The sequence below is a fragment of the Emys orbicularis genome, chromosome 1 (genome assembly GCF_028017835.1).
Source record: "Emys orbicularis isolate rEmyOrb1 chromosome 1, rEmyOrb1.hap1, whole genome shotgun sequence".
NCBI lineage: Eukaryota > Metazoa > Chordata > Testudines > Emydidae > Emys > Emys orbicularis.
Window position 1 is genome coordinate 259,588,775 of NC_088683.1, and position 20,095 is coordinate 259,608,869.

At 42.0% G+C, this 20,095-nt stretch overlaps 1 protein-coding gene across 1 annotated transcript in view; it reads right to left on the reverse strand.

Annotated features, from left to right (window-relative positions):
- COL4A2 (collagen type IV alpha 2 chain) overlaps nucleotides 1-20,095 on the reverse strand; it is a 217,670-nt gene that overhangs the window by 17,478 nt on the left and 180,097 nt on the right. Inside the window, exons 28-38 of the mRNA XM_065407451.1 lie at nucleotides 17,030-17,191; nucleotides 16,122-16,292; nucleotides 13,541-13,684; nucleotides 11,664-11,789; nucleotides 10,832-11,013; nucleotides 9,599-9,662; nucleotides 9,112-9,186; nucleotides 6,587-6,694; nucleotides 5,344-5,451; nucleotides 4,049-4,120; nucleotides 3,540-3,665 (exon numbers count right to left, since the gene is read on the reverse strand). Of these exons, the coding sequence (XP_065263523.1) occupies nucleotides 3,540-3,665; nucleotides 4,049-4,120; nucleotides 5,344-5,451; nucleotides 6,587-6,694; nucleotides 9,112-9,186; nucleotides 9,599-9,662; nucleotides 10,832-11,013; nucleotides 11,664-11,789; nucleotides 13,541-13,684; nucleotides 16,122-16,292; nucleotides 17,030-17,191 (1,338 nt within the window). The remainder of the gene's footprint in view (nucleotides 1-3,539; nucleotides 3,666-4,048; nucleotides 4,121-5,343; nucleotides 5,452-6,586; nucleotides 6,695-9,111; nucleotides 9,187-9,598; nucleotides 9,663-10,831; nucleotides 11,014-11,663; nucleotides 11,790-13,540; nucleotides 13,685-16,121; nucleotides 16,293-17,029; nucleotides 17,192-20,095) is intronic.

The window sequence follows — 20,095 nt, forward strand, 5'->3', positions numbered from 1 at the left end:
ACCTAACGATGTGATTTCTGCTTTTAATCACCGTTGATCACAGAAGTCTGTTTTTTCTGGGTGTTGCATGAGGGGCTAGCGGGCCTGACGGGAACTGTCTTTGGCTTCATAATAACTAGTATTGTATTTTGGAAGTACACATCTATTTCTGGCTTGGTGAAGTCTTATGATAGAGTACATCACCAGTCTAGGGCATAAGCCCTATATTCTGGCAGTCTGACCTGATGTTGGCATTCTTAGCTGTGTCCCGTACCAGGCAGTGTGACACTCAGCACCCTGAAAACGAGGCTCTAAGATAGATATAACATTTGTTTTTACCAGTTCCAAAGCAGATATGGATAGTTAGTTATTTCTTACCATACTGGATGCTAATATTCTTATATGTGTCAGGTGCTCTATTGTATAAATATTGTTCCAAGCTAGCAAGTTCTTGAAACACACTGGCTCTGCAGCAGAAGAGCAAACACCACTGTACCAAATGTCCTACAAAATCAGTGGCTATCGATTCTTTTAATTTTTCAGGGCCAATTAAAAATAGAGATATGTAGAATCCAGAAAACATTCTCCACAGATCCTAAGTTTTTAAATGGTGGTAGTGTGGGCCATAACTCCTGGAAACTATCCATTTAAGTGGGATAAAATAATACTAATGCAAATAGTCTCAGGAAGCCATGAAAATATTTTAAATCTATTTTTTCTTTAGTAAACAGCTAACACTAACAAACATGAACGAAATTAGCAAAATAACACCATTTCTAGTAGGAAAGTTGAGAAGGCACAATGTATCTTAGTGATTACAAGAAAGCAGAGTATAACTGAGGGTTTCCCCAAGCGAGCAGAGCTAGAGCCATCAAAGGGTGTAGGGAAAAGAATTAAGGGCCCGATTAATTTAGTGGGAATTTCAGGCCCTAAACTTTGGAAAGTCTTCAAACCATACAACTAACTAGTTTATATGGCTATTATCATAGATGAATTTATGGACAGAGTGGGCTTTCCTGGAAGGGCAGTTATGAGAGTGGAAGTTAAAATGGGGTGGGGCTTCTACCCTTAAGAGGTCTTGGCAGGGGGCCACTTTGATGTCAGAGAAGTGGAAAAAATTAAAAAAAACAACTCCTCATCTGCTGAGCTACTAGATGTACCAGCTGTTTTTCTCTCCTTTTAATAAAATAGTTCCATACGATACTGATTTCATTAACAACTTCAGAAGACTACATAATACTTGCCTTCAAACAGAATAATCAATGTTTAAAAATATTAAAGTGTTTATTCCTTTGGTGTAAATGCTACTGATGGGAAAATCAGTATTTTATAGGCCTTCTAGCTTCTGAGTGTTTAAGGGGCACTCAGGTCACATTTTCAAGCTTTTCTCTGCAACCAGGAAAGCTAGAAACATTTTATGCGGCTATATTGCTTTAATTCAACAGGCTTGTGATAAGAACAAACAGGAAGGCAATACTATGGCTCTCCAGATAAGAACATCCTGGCGTACACACTTGAAAAGTCAACGGGAAAAGCTATTAGCTTTAAGGATCCTACAGCCTGACTCCGATGATGCAATCCTTGTTTTGCCAGAATGGAAGCTTAGAAATCAAATGGACACCCTAACAAGGAGGGGTCATTTGTGAAGAGTTGTCCAGGGCGGGTGTCAGAAAAGGAGACTGGGCCTCCCACTGATCCAGGGAATGCTAAGCTTTAGGGCAGCAGTTCTCAACCTGTGGCCCAATTAGCAAAAAGCTGCAGCCCAGCTGTGTGCTAAAGGCCCCCGGGGAGCATGGGGTCCGGGTTCTGGGCTGCCCAGTGCGGCGGGGCTGCCGGCCGGCCCTGCAGAGGATCCGGGGTCCAAGGGCTGCCCCACAGGATCAGGGTCTTGGCTGCCACCCGGCTGCCCTACCACACAGCCAGGTTCAGGGTCGGGGCTGCCGCCTGGCCCCACACAGCAGAGTCTGTGGTCCCTGCTGCCTGGCCCCCTGCTCAGGGCTCCACTCTGTGGAGGGGTCTCTGGGCAGGAGGCACTGGGCATAGGAGTCTGTGGGGAAGGTTCGGGGCACTGTGGTTCTCAACCTGCGGCCATGCGGCCCACAATGATAAATAGGTTGAGAACCACTGCTTTAGGGAAAGGCAAGCATGCATGTAGAGTGGTTTATTGTTTTAAGACCTGTTTTCTCTGAAATGCTGCTGTTTTAAATGAATACTACTCTGCTTTAAGCAGGCTATCAGGTCACTGGATACCTCTCTCATAGCTCCTGGAGGGAAACAAACTGCAGGTACTGAACCCAAGTCAGGCTTGTGGAAGCAATCGTGGTTAGCAACTGGGCTCGTAGCACAGGGCCCAGTCTGAGAGTGGAGAATTGCATAATTCCACCACAGAAGAGAGGAGCAGTTTGAGGCTCAAGACCTGAGGGGTGCACTCAAAGAGACCAAGAGTGGTCAGAGGTGCAGCTAGCCCAGTCACTGTGGCATTCAGGCTTTAAGAAAAACATCAAATATCACAAGACTCGCAATAAAATCACAAGAGCTGGCAATACTGGAACCGTCTAGATCAGGGATCTCAAACTCAAATCACCACGAGGGCCAAATGAGGACTAGTAGATTGGCCTGAGGGCCGCATCACTGAAACCTTTTCATACAACGATACAAAAGTATAGTCAAAAATGAAAAAAAGAAGAGTAATGTAGTATGCTATTAAAAATCAATGTATTAATTTTTAAAAACTGTAATGCAAAGAGGGGTTTTAATAAAATATAAACACCTGTAACTATTCCTTATGTGGTCAGTAACACTGATGATGATCTACACTAAGTCTATCAACATAGCTGTAACGGCAGGAACTTTTTAAAGTAACTATTCATACAAAATACATTGCCACTTTTAACAAAAATTCTTCCCAACTACTCACAGCAAAGAATCATACATGCTGAATTTCATACATCAGATTGCTCATCTAGTCCATAAGGCCCCACCCCGTCCCTGCCCCCATTCCAACCCCTTCCCCAAATCTCCACCCTGGCCCCGCCTCTTCTCCACCTCCTCCCCGCTCCTCCCCCCTCCCTCCTGGAAAGTCCTAAGCGCCACCAAACAGCTGTTTGATGGCGGGAAGCGCTAGGAGGTAGGCGGAGGAGTGGAGACAAAGTGTGCTCGGGGGGGGGGGGGGGAGGAGAATAGGGGGCCGGAGGGAGGGGAGCTTGGCTGCTGGTGGAGTCAGTGCCTATGGTGGGCTGTGTGTTTGAGACCCCTGCTCTAGATAGTGTAGCAATAGCTCTATGAACATCATATTTCTGTATCATCTTGAAGCACCTGTGGGAGGCTTGGAAATGACAAATAATGAAAAACTCTAATTTTCAATACAGTTAATACTTGGCATAGATTGACAACTGCTACCCACACTAGCTGCTACAGCAGCAGGGCCATAGCTGAGTGAAATGGCTGTAGATTTTTTATAAACAGCTGTAACTTAAATTGCATTGTGTGAGAATGTATGCTAGCACACTTGCCATGCTTCACTATATAATAATAAAAAACACAACGCCCTAAACACTGACCTGGATTGCCTCTCTCTCCTTTCTGACCTGGCGCTCCTCTGGTGCCTTCAATAGTGTTCGGTTCGCCTGCTTCCCCTCTGTCACCATAAATACCTGGGAAACCTTCAGTCCCATATGCATCTGGACCTGTTTTGGAGTTAATAAAAGTAAACTGCCAAATATCTCAGGATTTCATAATGCTGCTATATTGCATACTGAAAACTGTATTAAAATAACATTAAGGCTCTTAATACCGACTTAAACCTGCCAAAAGGAAAGGGATTATGATTTCAAGATTTGTCCCTAATCACCCAATTTTGATTAGGTTGCACCATTTAAGATATATTACTGTTTGCCAAATCCTGGAATATCCACACAAATTCCATCAGAGCCTACTATTCACATGCTAAATTTCAGATGACTGTATTAAGAAATCGTATTACAAACCCATCCCAAATGGAATTTATAATGGAATAGCCAACATAACCTGGTGCCTTTATAAAAGGGCAGAATAAGATTGTCACACATACCTGGGGAGCCTGGCAAGCCCTTAGTCCCTGGCAAACCATCCAATCCACTGATTCCTCGGAAGCCGGGTAAACCTGTTAAACATTTTACTCATGATTATCTTATTCATAGGTTCAATGAGTTGGTAAGATTCTTTGGTTGGTAGAAAACATGCATTTGACTGAAAATGTAGCTTCCTGTTCCTAAGGTAGCCACAAAATAATTGTATTATGATTTGAATTTACACACAAGTGCATATGCTTATTACAAACCTACACTTAATTGTGTATTTTCCTTGGTTGGCAAATGTATCTATTTTTCTATTATCCAGTAAAACCATAGCCTTATTTCTAAGAAGCAGCTCCAATCTAACAGGTAAAAGTTACACTAAGAACCAACACAAACAAAAGAAAACAAACCTGCCATTAATTATCTTCTTAATATCCTAGCTTTGATAGGATTCATCTTTATATCTTTTTGTAACCCCTAAAACAGGATAACAGCAAGGTGGCCACACATCCTTCAAGTTCTGTAATAAGGATCTCTTGAGAAAAAAAAAAATCACTGTATGGGATTTAAAAAAAACAATTTGAAAAATGCCTAATGCTTGCTGCTGTTCAAAATGTGGCATTTTCTGCCCCATGCCTGGAGAGGAAAACTTACATGATTTAATTTATTAAGGGACAAGGGGGCAATCCTTGATCTGGTAATTAAGAAAGTCCACTGTTTTATTTAAAAATATTATTTATATCTTGACAACAAAGCTCTCAGTGTAGCGTGCCATAAGTCATTTACTTTTCAAACCATGTATTCAGTATCAGTGAACTCTACTGCATCTGCAAAAAGAAGGAGTACTTGTGGCACCTTAGAGACTAACAAATTTATTTGGGAATAAGCTTTCGTGGGCTAAAACATCTACTGCACCTGATGATTATGTAAGATAAATTGCTCACTATCTAATGCACTGTATGAAATGATATTACTCTCTGCTACATTTGAAAAAGAGTTGCTCACATTGTTGAAAATTAATTTGTTTTGCAACCATCATGAGAAATTAAAACAGTTCCTGTAAATTAGGTTCTTGACATATCAAATACTTCCCCTACAGTCAATGTGAGAATGCAAGGATCCTTATAATGCAAGAAAAGTCAAATCATACAAGTCTACATTTATGCATCTGAGCTTTATAGGAAGCCAGCATTTATTGGGAAGAGAGGTAGAGCTCTGAAATGCCAATGATCCTTTTTCTTCCTCACCCCAAAATGCACAATACTGAAATACTTAGAGTAAAATGACTTAATTAAAATAGTTTTATAACCTGCTTGTCCCGCGAAACCAGGCCATCCACGACTTCCTTTTTCACCTTGAAATCCAGGAATACCTGGGTCTCCCTGTGATCCTGGTGGTCCAACCAACCCTGGGAAGCCTATAGGAAAAACACATAATTAATTCTAGGTGTCCATGAACTTGATCCTATTGTATACCATAAAACATCGACTATGCTACCTTCAGTCTTTCTGGGAGCCAGTATGGGCAGCCTTATGGATAAATAAACAACAAAGTCCCCTACACCAAAATTATGAAATAAAGAGCTAGTTTGAAGTATGCTATGGGGGAAGAAACACACACATCCCTCTCCCCACCTTCCCCCCAAAAAGAACAGTATGAGACAGCAAAAAATGCATTGTTTTACTATAATTGCAAACTTCATGCCTCCAGCTACCCGAGAAACACAGACATAGACAGTGGTGGGTGTTTCTATTGCTATTAGAAAAACAAATTTGAATATTTTAGCCTAATTGCTGTGCCACCTTGGGCAAATCACTTCCCTTCTTTGGCCTCTGTTTCCCCTTTCACTGTGTCTGCCTGGTCTGTTCAGACTGTAAGCGCTCTTTGAGCCAGGGACTGTCTCTCATTACATATTTGTACAGTACCCAGCACAATGGGGCCCCGATCTTGGTTGGGGCTTCTAGGCAATATAATAATAATAATAAAAAATATATGGAGCAACGTTTTTTCATGTTCACCTAATGGTAACAGATTTCTCAAGTTGCCTATTTGGATCCAGAGCAGAATCTGACCACTATCTGCCCTGTACAGTCAGCCAAAAGAACTGGTTCAAAATACAGTGGCCGAAGGTCCTTTGGGGTATTTTGGTATCTCATTTAAATTAGCGGGAAGGGCAAGAATTAGAATGCTCCCTTCCTTGGGTATCATCCAAATACTCTCATCCCTTCTTGTACACTGAACGCCATTGCACTGGGACTGTATTACTGTAAACAGGCACATCAACATCTTAATTAGATTAATTAATGAGAGCTGATCTAAAAAAATTGAATATGAATTTTTTTGGGTAAATTTTTCTTTTGAAAATGTTCACATTTTTAAAAAACAGTTTTTGACCAGCTTATTGAGTGGTCAAAATTTTTCTAAAATTTGAAATTTCAATGAAAAGCATTTGAATAAATCTTTGATTTTTTTTTCCTGCACTTTTCAAACCAACTCTACTCCTAATCTTAGGATTGCTCCATAATTAAGACAGAATGTAAGAAATATTTCACCTGTTTGCCCTTTTAAACCTGGAAAACCTTGGGTGCCTTTTAGGCCTTCAATGCCAATAAAACCAGGATCACCTCCTTCACCTGTATCTCCTCTGGTTCCTTTGACACCTGCAACACCAGAAATGTTAACAATAGATTCCCTAAACAATCACCATATATATGCCAGGAATATTTGAATAATTATCAGGAATAATTGAATTTGAAGCTGCCTATTGAATGAGGCAGGATTCCTAAGAAAGCCCTTGCCTCATTGCATAAAGAACACACTCAGAGCTGGTCTACACTGGGAACTTACATTGGCATAGCTACATCTCTCAGGGGTGTGTGGCAGTCTATATCCTGCATTCACCCATTTTTCAAGACTATGTTAAATTTGTACAAAGCATACTGTGTAAGGTATCATTTGAAAACTCATGATTTGCTAATCATTGTCCTGGTAAAGTATGTGTGGTAACACTGTATGTAAAGATATAAGATTCCACTATATAACATTACCAAGACATGGGGTCGAGCACGGGGCAGGGAGATCCTGACTGAAAGAGAGTCAGTCAGTAAGAATGCTGGACCATGTGGTGAGAGACCCCTTTGCTTTGTATTCACTTCGCTTGTTAAGTTAGGTGTTAGTTGCATTTTACCTTTTATTTCCTTGTAAGCAATTGTGACTTATATGCCTCATTACTTGTAGTCACTTTAAATCTATCATTCTATAGTTAATAAATGTATTTCATTGCTTTATCTAAACCAGTATGTTTGGATTGAAGTGTTTGAGAAACTCCCTTTGAGATAACAAGATTTGTGCATATCATTTTCTATCAATAGATGATGGACTTTGTATGAGCGTGTACTGTCCAGGAGGGTGCTGGGCAGTACAAGATGCATATTTCTGGAGGAAAGTCTGGAACTGGGAGTTTGATGGTGTTGACATGCAGTGTACTTTACGGGTGGCTGGCTATCGCACTCACATAGTATTGCTGGGAGCACAGGCAGCAGCTTCAATTATCTGGGGGGTGCTCAACCCCCTCTCAGCCCCAGGTCCCCCCTCCCCCTTCCCTCAAGCACCTACCCTGCCCCGCTTCTTCCCACCCCCGCTCCTCCCCACCTCTTTCTGCTCCCTCCAAGTGTGCCCCATCCCGACTTCTCCCCCTCCCTCCCAGCACCTCCTGCACACCGTGGAATGGCTGATTGTGGTGGGCGGGAAGCACTGGGAGGGAGGGGGAGGAGTTGATCGGCAGGGCTGCCGGCGGGCAAAAGGCACTGGGGGGGATGGGGAGAGCTTGGCTGCCGATGAGTGCTAAGCACCCACTAATTTTTTTTCATGGGTGCTCTAGCCCTGGAGCACCCATGGAGTCTGCACCTATGGCTGGGAGTGATTTACATGCTGGATGTTGTGTGTGATCAGACCAGGAGTGGTTGTTCTCACAGCGAAGCAGTGTAAAAGACACCCCAAGTTGGAGAACTGAGGGGACACAGCTGTCCATCAGTCCAGATTGTACCCTGGGTAATGTCAGTGGGAAAAATCCACACCCCTTAAGAAACATAGCTATGCTGACCTAATTCCTGATGTAGACAGCGTTAGGTCAACAGAAGAATTCTTCTGTTGACTAATAAGCTACTGCCCCTCAGGGAGGTGGATATCCTACTCCAATGGGAGAAACCCTCCCATTGGTGTAGGTAGTATCTACGCTGAAGGGCTACGGTTGTGAAGCTGCACTGCTACAGCTGCTCTGCTATAGTGTTTTAAGTGTAGACAAACCCTCAGTGAGCTTGCCCAGCCTGGGAAAATGATTCATTTTGTAAAATGTGTTAGATGACCCATGTCAATTAACATGTTTTTAAACACTGCTTAGTATCTAGTGAAGACAATGACAGTGCTGTTTAAAAATCCTGGTCAACCCTGGTTTTAAAACACCACTATTTTTCTCAGCCTAGACTAGTCCAAAGAAGATGTAGGCTCAGCACTCTCCACCATGGGCCAAATAACGATCCTACTAATGTCAATGGCAAAAATGCCATTACAAAGCAGAATGTAATTTTTTAATTTAGTTGTATGCTGTTTGACTATACATATTGTCTAACACTTTAGTGCAGCATATTCACATTCTCAGCAAAGAGGTGATACTGCATACTTTCACCTCAATGTGGAAAATGTAACACAACTGTATATCTCCAAGCACTGTGATAAGGGGACTATGAGACAGATTCTGTAGTCACTGGAGGCACACAACACCCCTTTTCCAAGCCAAATGTCTATTGACTTTAGTGAGAGTTCTGCGTGCATTAGGACTAAAAGCCAAATCCTGACCTTCCCTTACATGGAGCTATGAGGCTGTTTAACCACTTACTCCTCAGTACTCCAGTTTCACCCAGGCATTTACTGCAGTGCGACATGTTGAATAGCTCAGCCTGCTGGGGAGTTCAGACAAATGAATTCCCCATCCCTATGAGCAAACCTCCACGGATTGTAACATGTAGACATGTGAAAACAATATATAAAGAACAATTCTGATGGTTAATGAAATGAATACCCAATGATCCAGTTACACCAGCTTCTCCTTTCAGACCTGTGCTTCCTGGTAAGTTTATAGTATCTCCTTGATCACCTGTTTCAAGCAGAAATAAACGAAGGATGAGACTGGACTTCAATTCTGAATACAAATTCAATTTATTAGTGTTCTGAAGAATCTGTAGCCTTGAGAGAAAAGTGCAAAACTCACTACTGTAGCTTAGCTGTGCCACAATGGAAATGATGATAAAACGAACAACAACAAAAAAGGAGAAGGATATGTGCAAAAAAAAAGTCATGGCCTCTCTGACGGAGGAAACTAAACAAGACTATATACACTTAATCCAATGCACAACAGGCACTGGATCAACTGGGCCACTGAAGTTTTTCCATTGACTCCAATGTGGGCTGGATCAGACCCTATATGAAGGACTTCATACAATGTATATGAAGGTTTATATATGAGATTAGTACAAATGACTCAATGGATGAGATAGAAGCAGACTCACCAGTTTGCCCAGCAGAGCCAGGTCTACCGTAATCACCTCTGATTCCTTCAGTACCCTTTTCACCCTATCATATGGTTAAAAATGGACAGTATTTAATTAGAATGAACGTTTATTCAGTCATTAAAACAGCATTGCTATTGAGACACTATAAAATGCCAAAATACTTACACTTTTGAGTTTCTTTAGCACTTTATAATTGATTCCTTTGGTTGATGTAGCCAGACTACATCAATAATAATGATAGGCTGCATTTGTGAGCACTATTTCCTTTAAAATTGGGAACAAGAATTGTGTAATATAGTTCAATTTCTTTGGGCAAAACTTGCAGTCCTCACTCAGACAAACTCCCACTGAAGTCTAATGGGGAGTTTACTTAAGAAGGGACCATAGGATTTTGCTCTATACAACCAAGTGTAGTGGATGATTTTTCTTGTTATGCCCTTTGTGAGTGGAGTTCTCCCGAGTGCGACTTATTTGGTTGACAAAGTATGCACAGAAATTGCTGGTAAATGAGAGTTAGGGCGAGTCTACACTAGAATTGCTACAGTGGCGCAGCTGTACAGATGCAGCTGTGCAGTTGTAGCGGTGCTAGTGCAGACGCTTTATGCTGACGGGAGAGACCTCTCCTGTTGGCATAATTATTCCACCTCCCCGAGCGGCGGTAGCTGTGTCAACGGGAGAGCATCTCCCGCCACCATAACGCTGTCTATACCAGCACTTAATATCAAAGTAAGCGCTAGTGTGTATACGCCCTTAGTGTTGATCAACCTACTTCTGTGGGAGAGACTGATTTGATTCTCTGACCTGGCCTCTTGCTCATGAAATTGGAGAGCAAAGTGGGGTTTTTTGGTGGTGGCACAATCAGCCCCATCAGGAAGGGCAAGCTTAAGGTAAGACCAACTTTTCCTAGCAGATTCAGTAGCAGAACTGAGAAGCCCCAAGGAGGATTTGGGTCCCACATCAGCGAAAAGCTGATGGCTGGACTTCGGGTCATGTGGAGAAGAGGAGAAGGAGAAAATCATATTGGCATTCTCAGGACTCTATCCAGGGTACAGTGAATGGCAGAGAGTGTTTTACAGAGAGGACATTTCATACATTCCATTTTTATTGATTTCTGATATCTTTGTATTTCAATATTCCAACACAATTTTAATGGTGTATAAAACCTAGATCAGACAAGCTTAATGATGGCCTTTTAGTTGGAAAAAAAAATCTCAATGGACATTAACTTACCCTGATTCCAGTGGTTCCAGGGAAACCTCGTATGCCAGGAGGTCCAATTGTACCAGGATACCCCTGAACACCTGTCACTCCTTTAATACCAGCGTCTCCTTTCTCACCTTCAATGTGACTAGTTGATCCAGGCAAACCTGGAACTCCTGGTTTGCCAGGTAAGCCTGGCATTCCTTTACTACCTGTAAGAAAACCAGTATGAAATGTAACATCAGGGGAGGTTCACATGACAGGTAGTTCTATCCACGTAAAAACTTTCAGGTCAGCAGTATGTCTTTAGACAAAGAGATAGAGAGCCAGACAGTGCCAGGACTATACAAAGAGACAGCACATTTTAAGGCCATAGATACATTAGATGTTTCTTACCAGATTAACCTATAAAAAGGAAAATGTCAAAATCCCTTTGAAGACACAAGGTAAAATAATGATGACAGTGGAAAAGACAGCACAGAACAGAATTAAAGATTCTGGTTTTGCTCTAACTCCATTTAAGTCAGTGGGTCTGATTCTTCGCTCTCTAAGGGCTTGTCTGTCTGACAAGTTAATGTGTAGCAAGCCAGGGGCTGAATCCATAGCACGCTAGCTTGCTGCTCACTACCTCTCTGGATAGACAAACCCTTAGACTGGTAGTGCCATTGTAGCAATAGAGTTACAGTGAGAATCAAGCCCTCCGTTTTCATTGCCAGCTCAGCTGTGTTGTGCTGTAATACAACAGGAGGCGTTACATATTAAGGATATGGAGAGGATAACTGAAAAGCTTCTGAATATCAGGACAATACTTAGTAACTGGTAAGTAATCATGAATATTAAATGATTGTTTTGTTGTTCTTACCTTTAAAGCCTAAATCTCCTTTTAGGCCAGGGTCTCCTATAGCTCCTTTTTCACCTTTGACCTCAAACAGTACGCTTGGCATGATCTTTGGTGGTTTTCCTGCTGGACCCCGTTCTCCCCGGTCACCTAAAAATAATAAAGCCTAGTCAACTCTACTGTATTGAAAAATACAGAGAAATAAATTGAGACAAAAATCTCGATAGTCGGAGCCAGCATGGAAACTTCAGCAGCTAAGAAAACTCTTTATAATATTAAATAAAAATACCCTAGACTAATGCAGCATGAAGGCAGCATACTCAAACACTAGAAGATATGAAAAATAAAACTTGAAGTTGAATGTACAAGCTTAACTCTGCCCCCTTGTGCATATTCATTCCATTGCAGTCTGATTAGGTGAGCATATACTATTTCTCAGACAACATGGGAGAAACCTGGGTGCCCAAAGTCAGTCTAAGTAAGAGGGGCCCATTTTTCACAGTTGCTGAGCACTCACAAACCACACTGAAGTTAATGGGAGCTAGCACTGGTGACCACCTTTGAATATCAGGCCATTTTTACTTAGGTGCTTAACTTTAGGCAACAAGGTTTGAAAAATTTGTCCTTAGATAATATGTGATCATGAACTTAAAGACTCCTGTTATGCACAAGCAAGAAAGAACAGAGCTATGTTATTCATTCAACTTTTACTTTCACATTTCCTGACTTTTGAGTACTTTTTTATGTAGTCTTCACACTAAAACTACATCAAAGCATTGGTGTTTGTTAAAAGAAAGAAAGAGGTCCTAATTTCTACAACTAAATAGATACAAACTGAACAAGGCCAACTAGTGTCCGCCAGCATCATTAGTTAGTTTAGGGTTACCATATTTCAACAATCAAAAAAGAGGACGGGAGGAGCCCCGCCCTAGTCCTGCCCTAGCCCCGCCCCTTCCACTCCCTCCCACTTCCCGCCCTCCTCAGAACCCCCAACCCTCCCCCCCACTCCTTCTCCCCTGACTGCCCCCTCCTGGGACCCCTACCCCTAACTGCCCCCCAGGACTCCACCCCCTACCTAAGCCTCCCTGCTCCTTGTCCCCTGACTGCCCCCTCCTGAGACCTTCCCCCCACCCTAACTGGCCCCCTAGGACCCTACCCCCTACCTGTCCCCTGACTGCCCCAACCCTTATCCACACCCACACCCCCAGACAGACCCCCGGGACTCCCACGCCTATCCAACCACTCCCCGCCCCCTGACAGCCCCCCCCCAGAACTCCCGACCCATCTAAACCCCTCTGCTCCCTGTCCCCTGACTGCTCTGATCCCTCTCCCCACCCCTGCCCCCTGACAGCCCCCCCCAGAACTCCCAGCCCCCCCCCGCTCCTTGTCCCCTGACTGCCCCCTCCTGGGACCCCTGCTCCTAACAATAGCACATGACATGAAAGGTATTTATACCAAACATGCACTGGGATGCATTGCTTCTCAGGAAGTACTAATATTTGGTATAACAACATAATAAGCCACTGCCTGTCAGAATTAGACAAACAAGAAGCCAGGAGATTTTCTTTATATATATTTCAGACTGAATTAATACAGTTCAGTTTGAAGCTTTGAAAAAACAGTGTTTATACTTTATAATAACCATGAGGACACCTAGCTAACCACAGTAGTAGGAATGGAACTATGTTAACTGCCATTCATTCATGATACAAGAAGTCCTGAACTAAATTTAAGTGCAGGAAGGCTGGGCTTTTCCAGGACCTCCTTTGTAGTAATGATAGAATTCCTGAGTTAAATTCACTATGTCAGAAATGTATTGTTTTAGCATTTACATCCTGGCACGCTCTCACACATGTAAGACACAAACATTCAGTAATATTAGAAAATGTAGATGTAAATACCTTTATGGCCTGGTTCCCCCTGCAGACCTTTAGAACCCAGATTGCCAAAAAAGCCGACTTCGCCTTTGAGTCCTTTCAGTCCTGGTTTTCCTTTCTGGCCTAACATACCTTTGAAACCTCCAATACCATGTGAACCTTTAGCACCTTTAAAGAAACAGGAAAGAGAAATTTTAAGCCAAACCAAAACCAACTTCATCTATTTTCCATAATGAGTAGCTGTAAGATAAAGACATACCCCCATTCCTTATCTCTACTAATAAAACCCTTACCCTGCCTCACAGCTTTAATGTTCTTTCCTTCAGCCTTCACATCCATATTCTTGCTAAATTTTGTTGTTCTCTTCTCTATCAAACCTTTAAAAATCTGTCCTTTTTCTCCATTCCTACCACTAAAACCCTCTCCATGTCTTGGTCATCTCTTCCCTTAACAAATGGAATCTGCTCACAGCTAACCGCCCTCTATCTTACCTTTCTTCCTTTGGTGTACCCAAAACAACACTGCTAAGGTCATTTTCCTCTCCGGCTATTCTGAGCACACAGTTCTCCCTCCAAAATTCCTCCAGTGTCTTCCCCTCTCCTCCTGCATCAAATTCAATCTACTCATTGTCACCATCAAAGCTTTGCACAACTCCACCTGTGTTGTCAAAGCCAACACCCATTGAAGTTGATGGATACTTCCATTGCCTTCACTACGCATTGGGTCAGACCCTTACTCTCTGCTCCCATTTCTGCCTTAGTCCCACTAATTCCACACACTTGTCATTTCCTCTCTTTTAAATTCTCCTTTTTTTTTTTTTGCCTGCTCCTACTCTGGGGACACCCTCTATGCTTACAGCAGCCCGCTGGTCTCTGTATATCCACTACCCTCCCAATCTTTTTTTCAAATCCCTGCTTAAAACCCATGTCTTTTGCAAAGCTTTCCTATGCCAATTTCTTCAGTAGCAAAGTATCTTTGTGCCTGTTTTCACTGGCGTTGTTGTCACATGTTCAAATTTAGGCCTAAAAGCCTAAATTGCTCCCTTAAATATGTGTAAACTTAGATTCCAAAGCCTAAAAAGTAACATTCAGAGAGTTGTCAGAGGTTTAAGAAGCCAAGAACTTGAATGAGATTAATTTAAATGTGACAGGTATCTCATCAGCTAGTGTACATGGTATGACGACCTAGCTCTGAATCTGTACAGCAGAGAGAACACCCCTCAGCTAGGGATCCAGCTGATGGATAGCTGAAGCTCAGCTTCAGAAGGAACAGTGTGGTGTGTAGCTATGAAACACATTACAATAAGCTATTTTAAATCATGTTAGAACCCAGAGACATTGTGGTTAGACAATTGGTACCAGATAAGGTATGTCAAAAGCAAGATATTTGCGCTAAGAGGGAAGTAGCCTGAATAGTCTTTGTATTCATTGACGTGGTTACAGGAAAAAAAAATCCCTTGAATATTCAGTTAAGTTAAAGGATTTTGGGCCAAGTTGTGTCATGAAGGCACTGGCAGTCACTGGAAATGGTGTAGTACTGCAGTGCCCACAGAGGGAGCTCCATGAAGGGATGTGCCTCCCTCCCCCAGGTCGCTGGTGTGCAGGTGGTGTTCATCTGCTTTACCATCTATTTGGATGATGTAGCCTGATTCCCACTGTCTTTCTGGCCAGCACAGACGCCTTGCCTCCTTTCTTTCCCCTTTGGGATATTTGTACTCCTGGGAGCAGTTCTGGTGTTCCTCTGAAGAATGGGACTGCTATTGTGCCTGGCTCTTGTGTAGGATGCTGTAAAGTAACTAGGGAGGCTTCGTATAGCCTACTCTGCCCTTCATACCCATACTAGCATCAGGCACAATCTGTCTCTTCAGGTTAGTGATCCTGTTGAATGAAAGTTGATTTGAAGTCCAAAGTAATGCCAGAAAGAGAGTCCTATGCTGAGTTTGACCTCCCCAATGCACACTGTGACAAAAAGTTGTTGCCAAACTTTTAGGAGAATAACTTGTGTTTTGCTTCACCCTACTCCACAACGGAAGGAATTCTGTTTTGACTAGCTTTTTCTAATAAAAATACCTATTGTTGGCATACAATGAACGCTTGATTGGCTAGCGAGAGCTCCAACTTTTCTATGTGAAATGAAGTGCTCTGGTAAACCTGAACATTGTCTCAATGGGACCACTTCTATGGATGGCATTGCTTACTAGGTGCATACCTGCCAACACATGAAAGCTTTGAAATAGGGATTGTGGGGAGAAAAAAATAGAGAGAATCCTTTTAATTCCATTGAAATAAACTGGACTGGGGGGTGAAGAAAAGGATTTTAGAAGGAATGAATCGTAAATAGTACCTATTTTTCAAAAGGAAAAAAACAAAAAACAGGTATTGTCCCTCTCACACAGAGGGTAGGCTTTCTCTACCCTCAAGCTTTAACTGCCAAGTACTGCCTGAGGAGAATAGTTATGGTGTTTCTGAAATATATTGAACCAAATTCTCTGTGGGCATAACTCTATTGACTAAAGCAGAATTACACTTGCAGAGAAATTGTTTAACAGAGACACGCTCTAAGCTATTGTATCTTTCTTAATGTATCTATAATTTTAAGATCTTACCTTTTAACCCTGGAAAACCAGGCATTCCGTCTAATCCCGGGAGACCAGGCACCCCAGGTGTTCCTTGTACTCCTTTGTTACCGAGTTCACCTTTGTCACCGGCCAGACCTTTCATGCCCACTGGACCAGGAAAACCTTGGTCACCTTGATCTCCTCTGGCACCAAGTGAACCTGTAACAATCAATGGGAATAGGAAGATTAGATGTAAGTTTTGGGACTTGAATGTCATTTTTACAAGTTGTGAGGAAAGGTGAAAGAATTCTGTTTGCTCAGCGCAGATCGGCAAATTTAGCTATGAACAAAGAGCAACTACTTAAAATTAAAACTTTTTTCTTAGTAAAAATGAAAGCCTGATATTGCAGAAGAGACGGGGCCATCTCAACATACAAACATCTCCAAACACTTGGAGATGTTTGTCTGCTTCATGGACAGACTTCTAATCCAGCCTGACTCTGTACCCAAGTTTCCCCTTCTTTGCCTTCTCTTTGGTCTTCTAAGGATTAAACACTATTTCCATTGTGCATTTCCCATTCCAGCAGCTCTGCTTTCTCTAGCAACCTCTGTTACCAGAAAGACAGGCAGCACTGAAGAATGGCAAAGAGAAAACAGCAGCCTTGTCTGGCCTCATAACCCATCTGTGGGAAAGGGAAGTATTATTTGTCCCCGTTTTGCTGGTGGGGAATTGAAACACAGAGAGATTATGTGACTTGTAAATGTCACAAGCACAGAGTCTGTGTCAGAGCCAGTAACTGAACGCTGATCATCTAAGTGCTAGTCTAGTGACTTAACCACAAGACCCATCCTTCCTCAGTGAAAAAGCATAACCCTCATAGGCATGCAGTTATAAGTTAACATGAGAAAAATCAAGTCTGTGCAAGATAGAGAAGTTTACAGGAAAAATTCCTCACCAACAAATCCTGATGAGCCAGTTCTGCCGAGAGGTCCTTGCTGTCCTGGAAGCCCTGGGAATCCATGCAATCCTGGTCGTCCTGGCAGGCCAGGCAAACCAAGAGGACCTGGTGGTCCTTGCTGTCCTTTGGGTCCTGACAAACCTGGAGTACCACCAGCTCCTAAAATATCATACTAAAGTAATTAATTCTAGGGTTCTGATATCATCTAGAGTATAGGTTTATTAGACAACATTTTTATTAATCAATGTGCATATACCTTGCATACAGTACTCACATTTCAGAGCTAATTATTTTCCATCAGAAAAGATGACTTTGGAAAAATCAAATTAAAAAATGGATTATTTTTTTTTTAGTAATTTACACTGAAAATTGACTAGCTACTTCAACTTTGGAACAGTGCTGCATTGGCAGGAATATGATCTAGTAGGTTTTTTCCATTTCTATGATTCTGCCATTCCCTGTATTCCTATACCTGAAATAACTGACTGAAGCACAGAAATAACGCTCAGTATAATTTCTAAAATATTTTCAGAAGTGGACAAAGTCAGTCTGACAATGGCTCCTTGGTTCATGCTGTGGTCATTGTTACGAGATACAAACCATACTTAGACACAATGGGCCTGTTTCCAGTGCCTGCTTTTCTCTTACTTACTCTGGTTACACATCCATGTAACTCAATAGACTTAAATGGAGTTACTCTTGCTTTACATTGGTATTACTGAGAGGAAATTCAGGCCCAAAAGTGAGAGTTTTATTTACGAGATAAATAAGAGAGAGATTTCTTCTCTGAAGCATTAACAATTTAAATGATTTTAAGTAGTTAAATAATTAAAAGCCATCAGAGGAGCACTGACATCCACCGCTGTGTCCCTTTAACTCTCCAGTCCAGGGTGCCCTTTACATGGCTTGATGAAAAGCAGCCTCTCCAGGCTTGGCTCACACACAGCCATTAACATGTAAAGTCACTCCCAGCAAAGTTACATGAATGCTTTCCCAGACACTCATGAAGTGCCCAACTGCTACTGAAAGTCAGTGGGAGTTGGGTGCCTAACTCGCATTTGTGCCTTTGAAAAGCTTGTCACAAAATTTAAGGTGTTAGCTCTTTGTGAGGGAACCATGGCCCAGATCTTCAAAGATATTTAATCTTCTAACTTCCATTGAAATCAATGGAAGCTAAGAAGCTAACTGCCTCTGAGGAGCAGGGCCCTTGTCTTTTTTGTTTGTTTGTTTTCTATAAAAAGCTCAGCATGATTTTTGAGCTCTATAAAATAAAAAACAAAAAACACAAAAAAATTGACAGCAGTGAAAGCTGGATTCATAAACAAACAAACAAACAAACAAACAAACAAACAAACAAACACATATTTTATTTATTTATTTTATTTATCTACTGAATGAGTAACAGCAAAACATTTCGAACTGCCAAACTAGCATGCCTTAAACTTGATCTGAAGTGGCTGGACACTGAGGGATAAGTGGGTAGCACCAATTCCATATTCTGTTCTGTGCTTTCTGCTGAGTTTACCAGCAAGGGGTTCTGCTGTGATGTGGAGACCTGGGAGCTTAGACTGTCAACTCTTTCTCCCATAGGACTCTGAAAAGCCATGAAAGAGTGAAGACTTGTGTTCACTACTAAACTAAGACAAATTTGAACTGGTGACATAGAAGTAAAAAGCTCAATATCTCATTATTAAGGCGTATGTACTGTGTGTTAAAATTAACTCAAATTCGGCATCAGCAACCCCTGATTATGTGGCACTCTGTGGCCACAGACTGGAAATGCTGTCAGAGCTTCAGGTAAATTCAAACCCAGAGTGTGACAGACTGTACCCCATGTTCACCATTTTTACAAGACCATGATAAATTTTGTATAAACTATGCCTTTTGAGGTATCATTTGAAAATGCATAATCTACTGAATATTATTGTTCTGGTAAAATATGTGTATCAACATAGTATAAAGTTGTAAGATTCTGTTGTATAACATTGCTGTAACATGATCCAAGTTCTTCAGAGACAAAAGACACATTGACACCACAGCCAGGTATCAGCATAATCAAATGGACCATCATGAACTATCACCTGGCTAAGCAGCCATTCTTTGGCAGGAAGAAGGGTAGGGGTGAGAACTTTATATACTGGCAAAGACACAGCTGGGGGTTTCCTTGTAAACAGACTGGCTGTCACCTGAAACCCAGCTGAGATAATCCTCCAAGAGGGGAGGAGGGTATAAGAATGAGAAACAGAGGTCACCGAATCACCTCTCGCTCCACTCACAGCAGCAACAACGTTTGAAAGACAAAGGAAACATCAATGAACTTGGGGAGGGGTCCAGTCCTGGCTGAAAGATCCAGCCTGACTGCTGTAAGATTATGGTGGGAAAACCTTTTTTGCTTTTAAGTTCACTTAGTTTGTAAAGTTAGGTATTAGTTTGTGTATTATCTTTTTATTTTCTTTGTAACCCAATTCTGACTTTTATGCCTCATTACTTGTAATCACTTAAAATCTACTTTCTGTAGTTAATGAACTTGTTTTATCCAGACCAGTGTGTTTAGATTGAAGTGTCACCTCCACTTGAAATGACAGGGTCTGTCATTTTCCGTTGATGAAATGATGGACTTTCTATGAGCTTCTATTGTCCAGAAGGAGGGATCTGGGCAGTACAAGATGCATATTTCTGGGGAAGGCCTGGGACTGGGAATTTGCTGGTGTCGCCCTCTATGTAATTCATGAGTGGCTGGCCAGAGCATTCATGTAATTCAGCTGGGAGTGATTTTGCATGCTAGAGGCTGTGTGTGAGCATGACCAGGAGTGGCTGTTCTCACAAGAAAGCAGTGTAAAAGGCACCCCATATTGGAGAATTGAGGGGACACAACAGTCCAGATTGTACCCTGGGGAATGTCACACAGAGGTTTTAATTGAATTAAACAGGAAAAGTGAATGATGGAATCAGTGCCGTATCCCTTCTGTTGTTTATTATGGGCCAGACTTTATCACCCTTATTCATAGATTCATAGATTCTAGGACTGGAAGGGACCTCGAGAGGTCATCGAGTCCAGTCCTC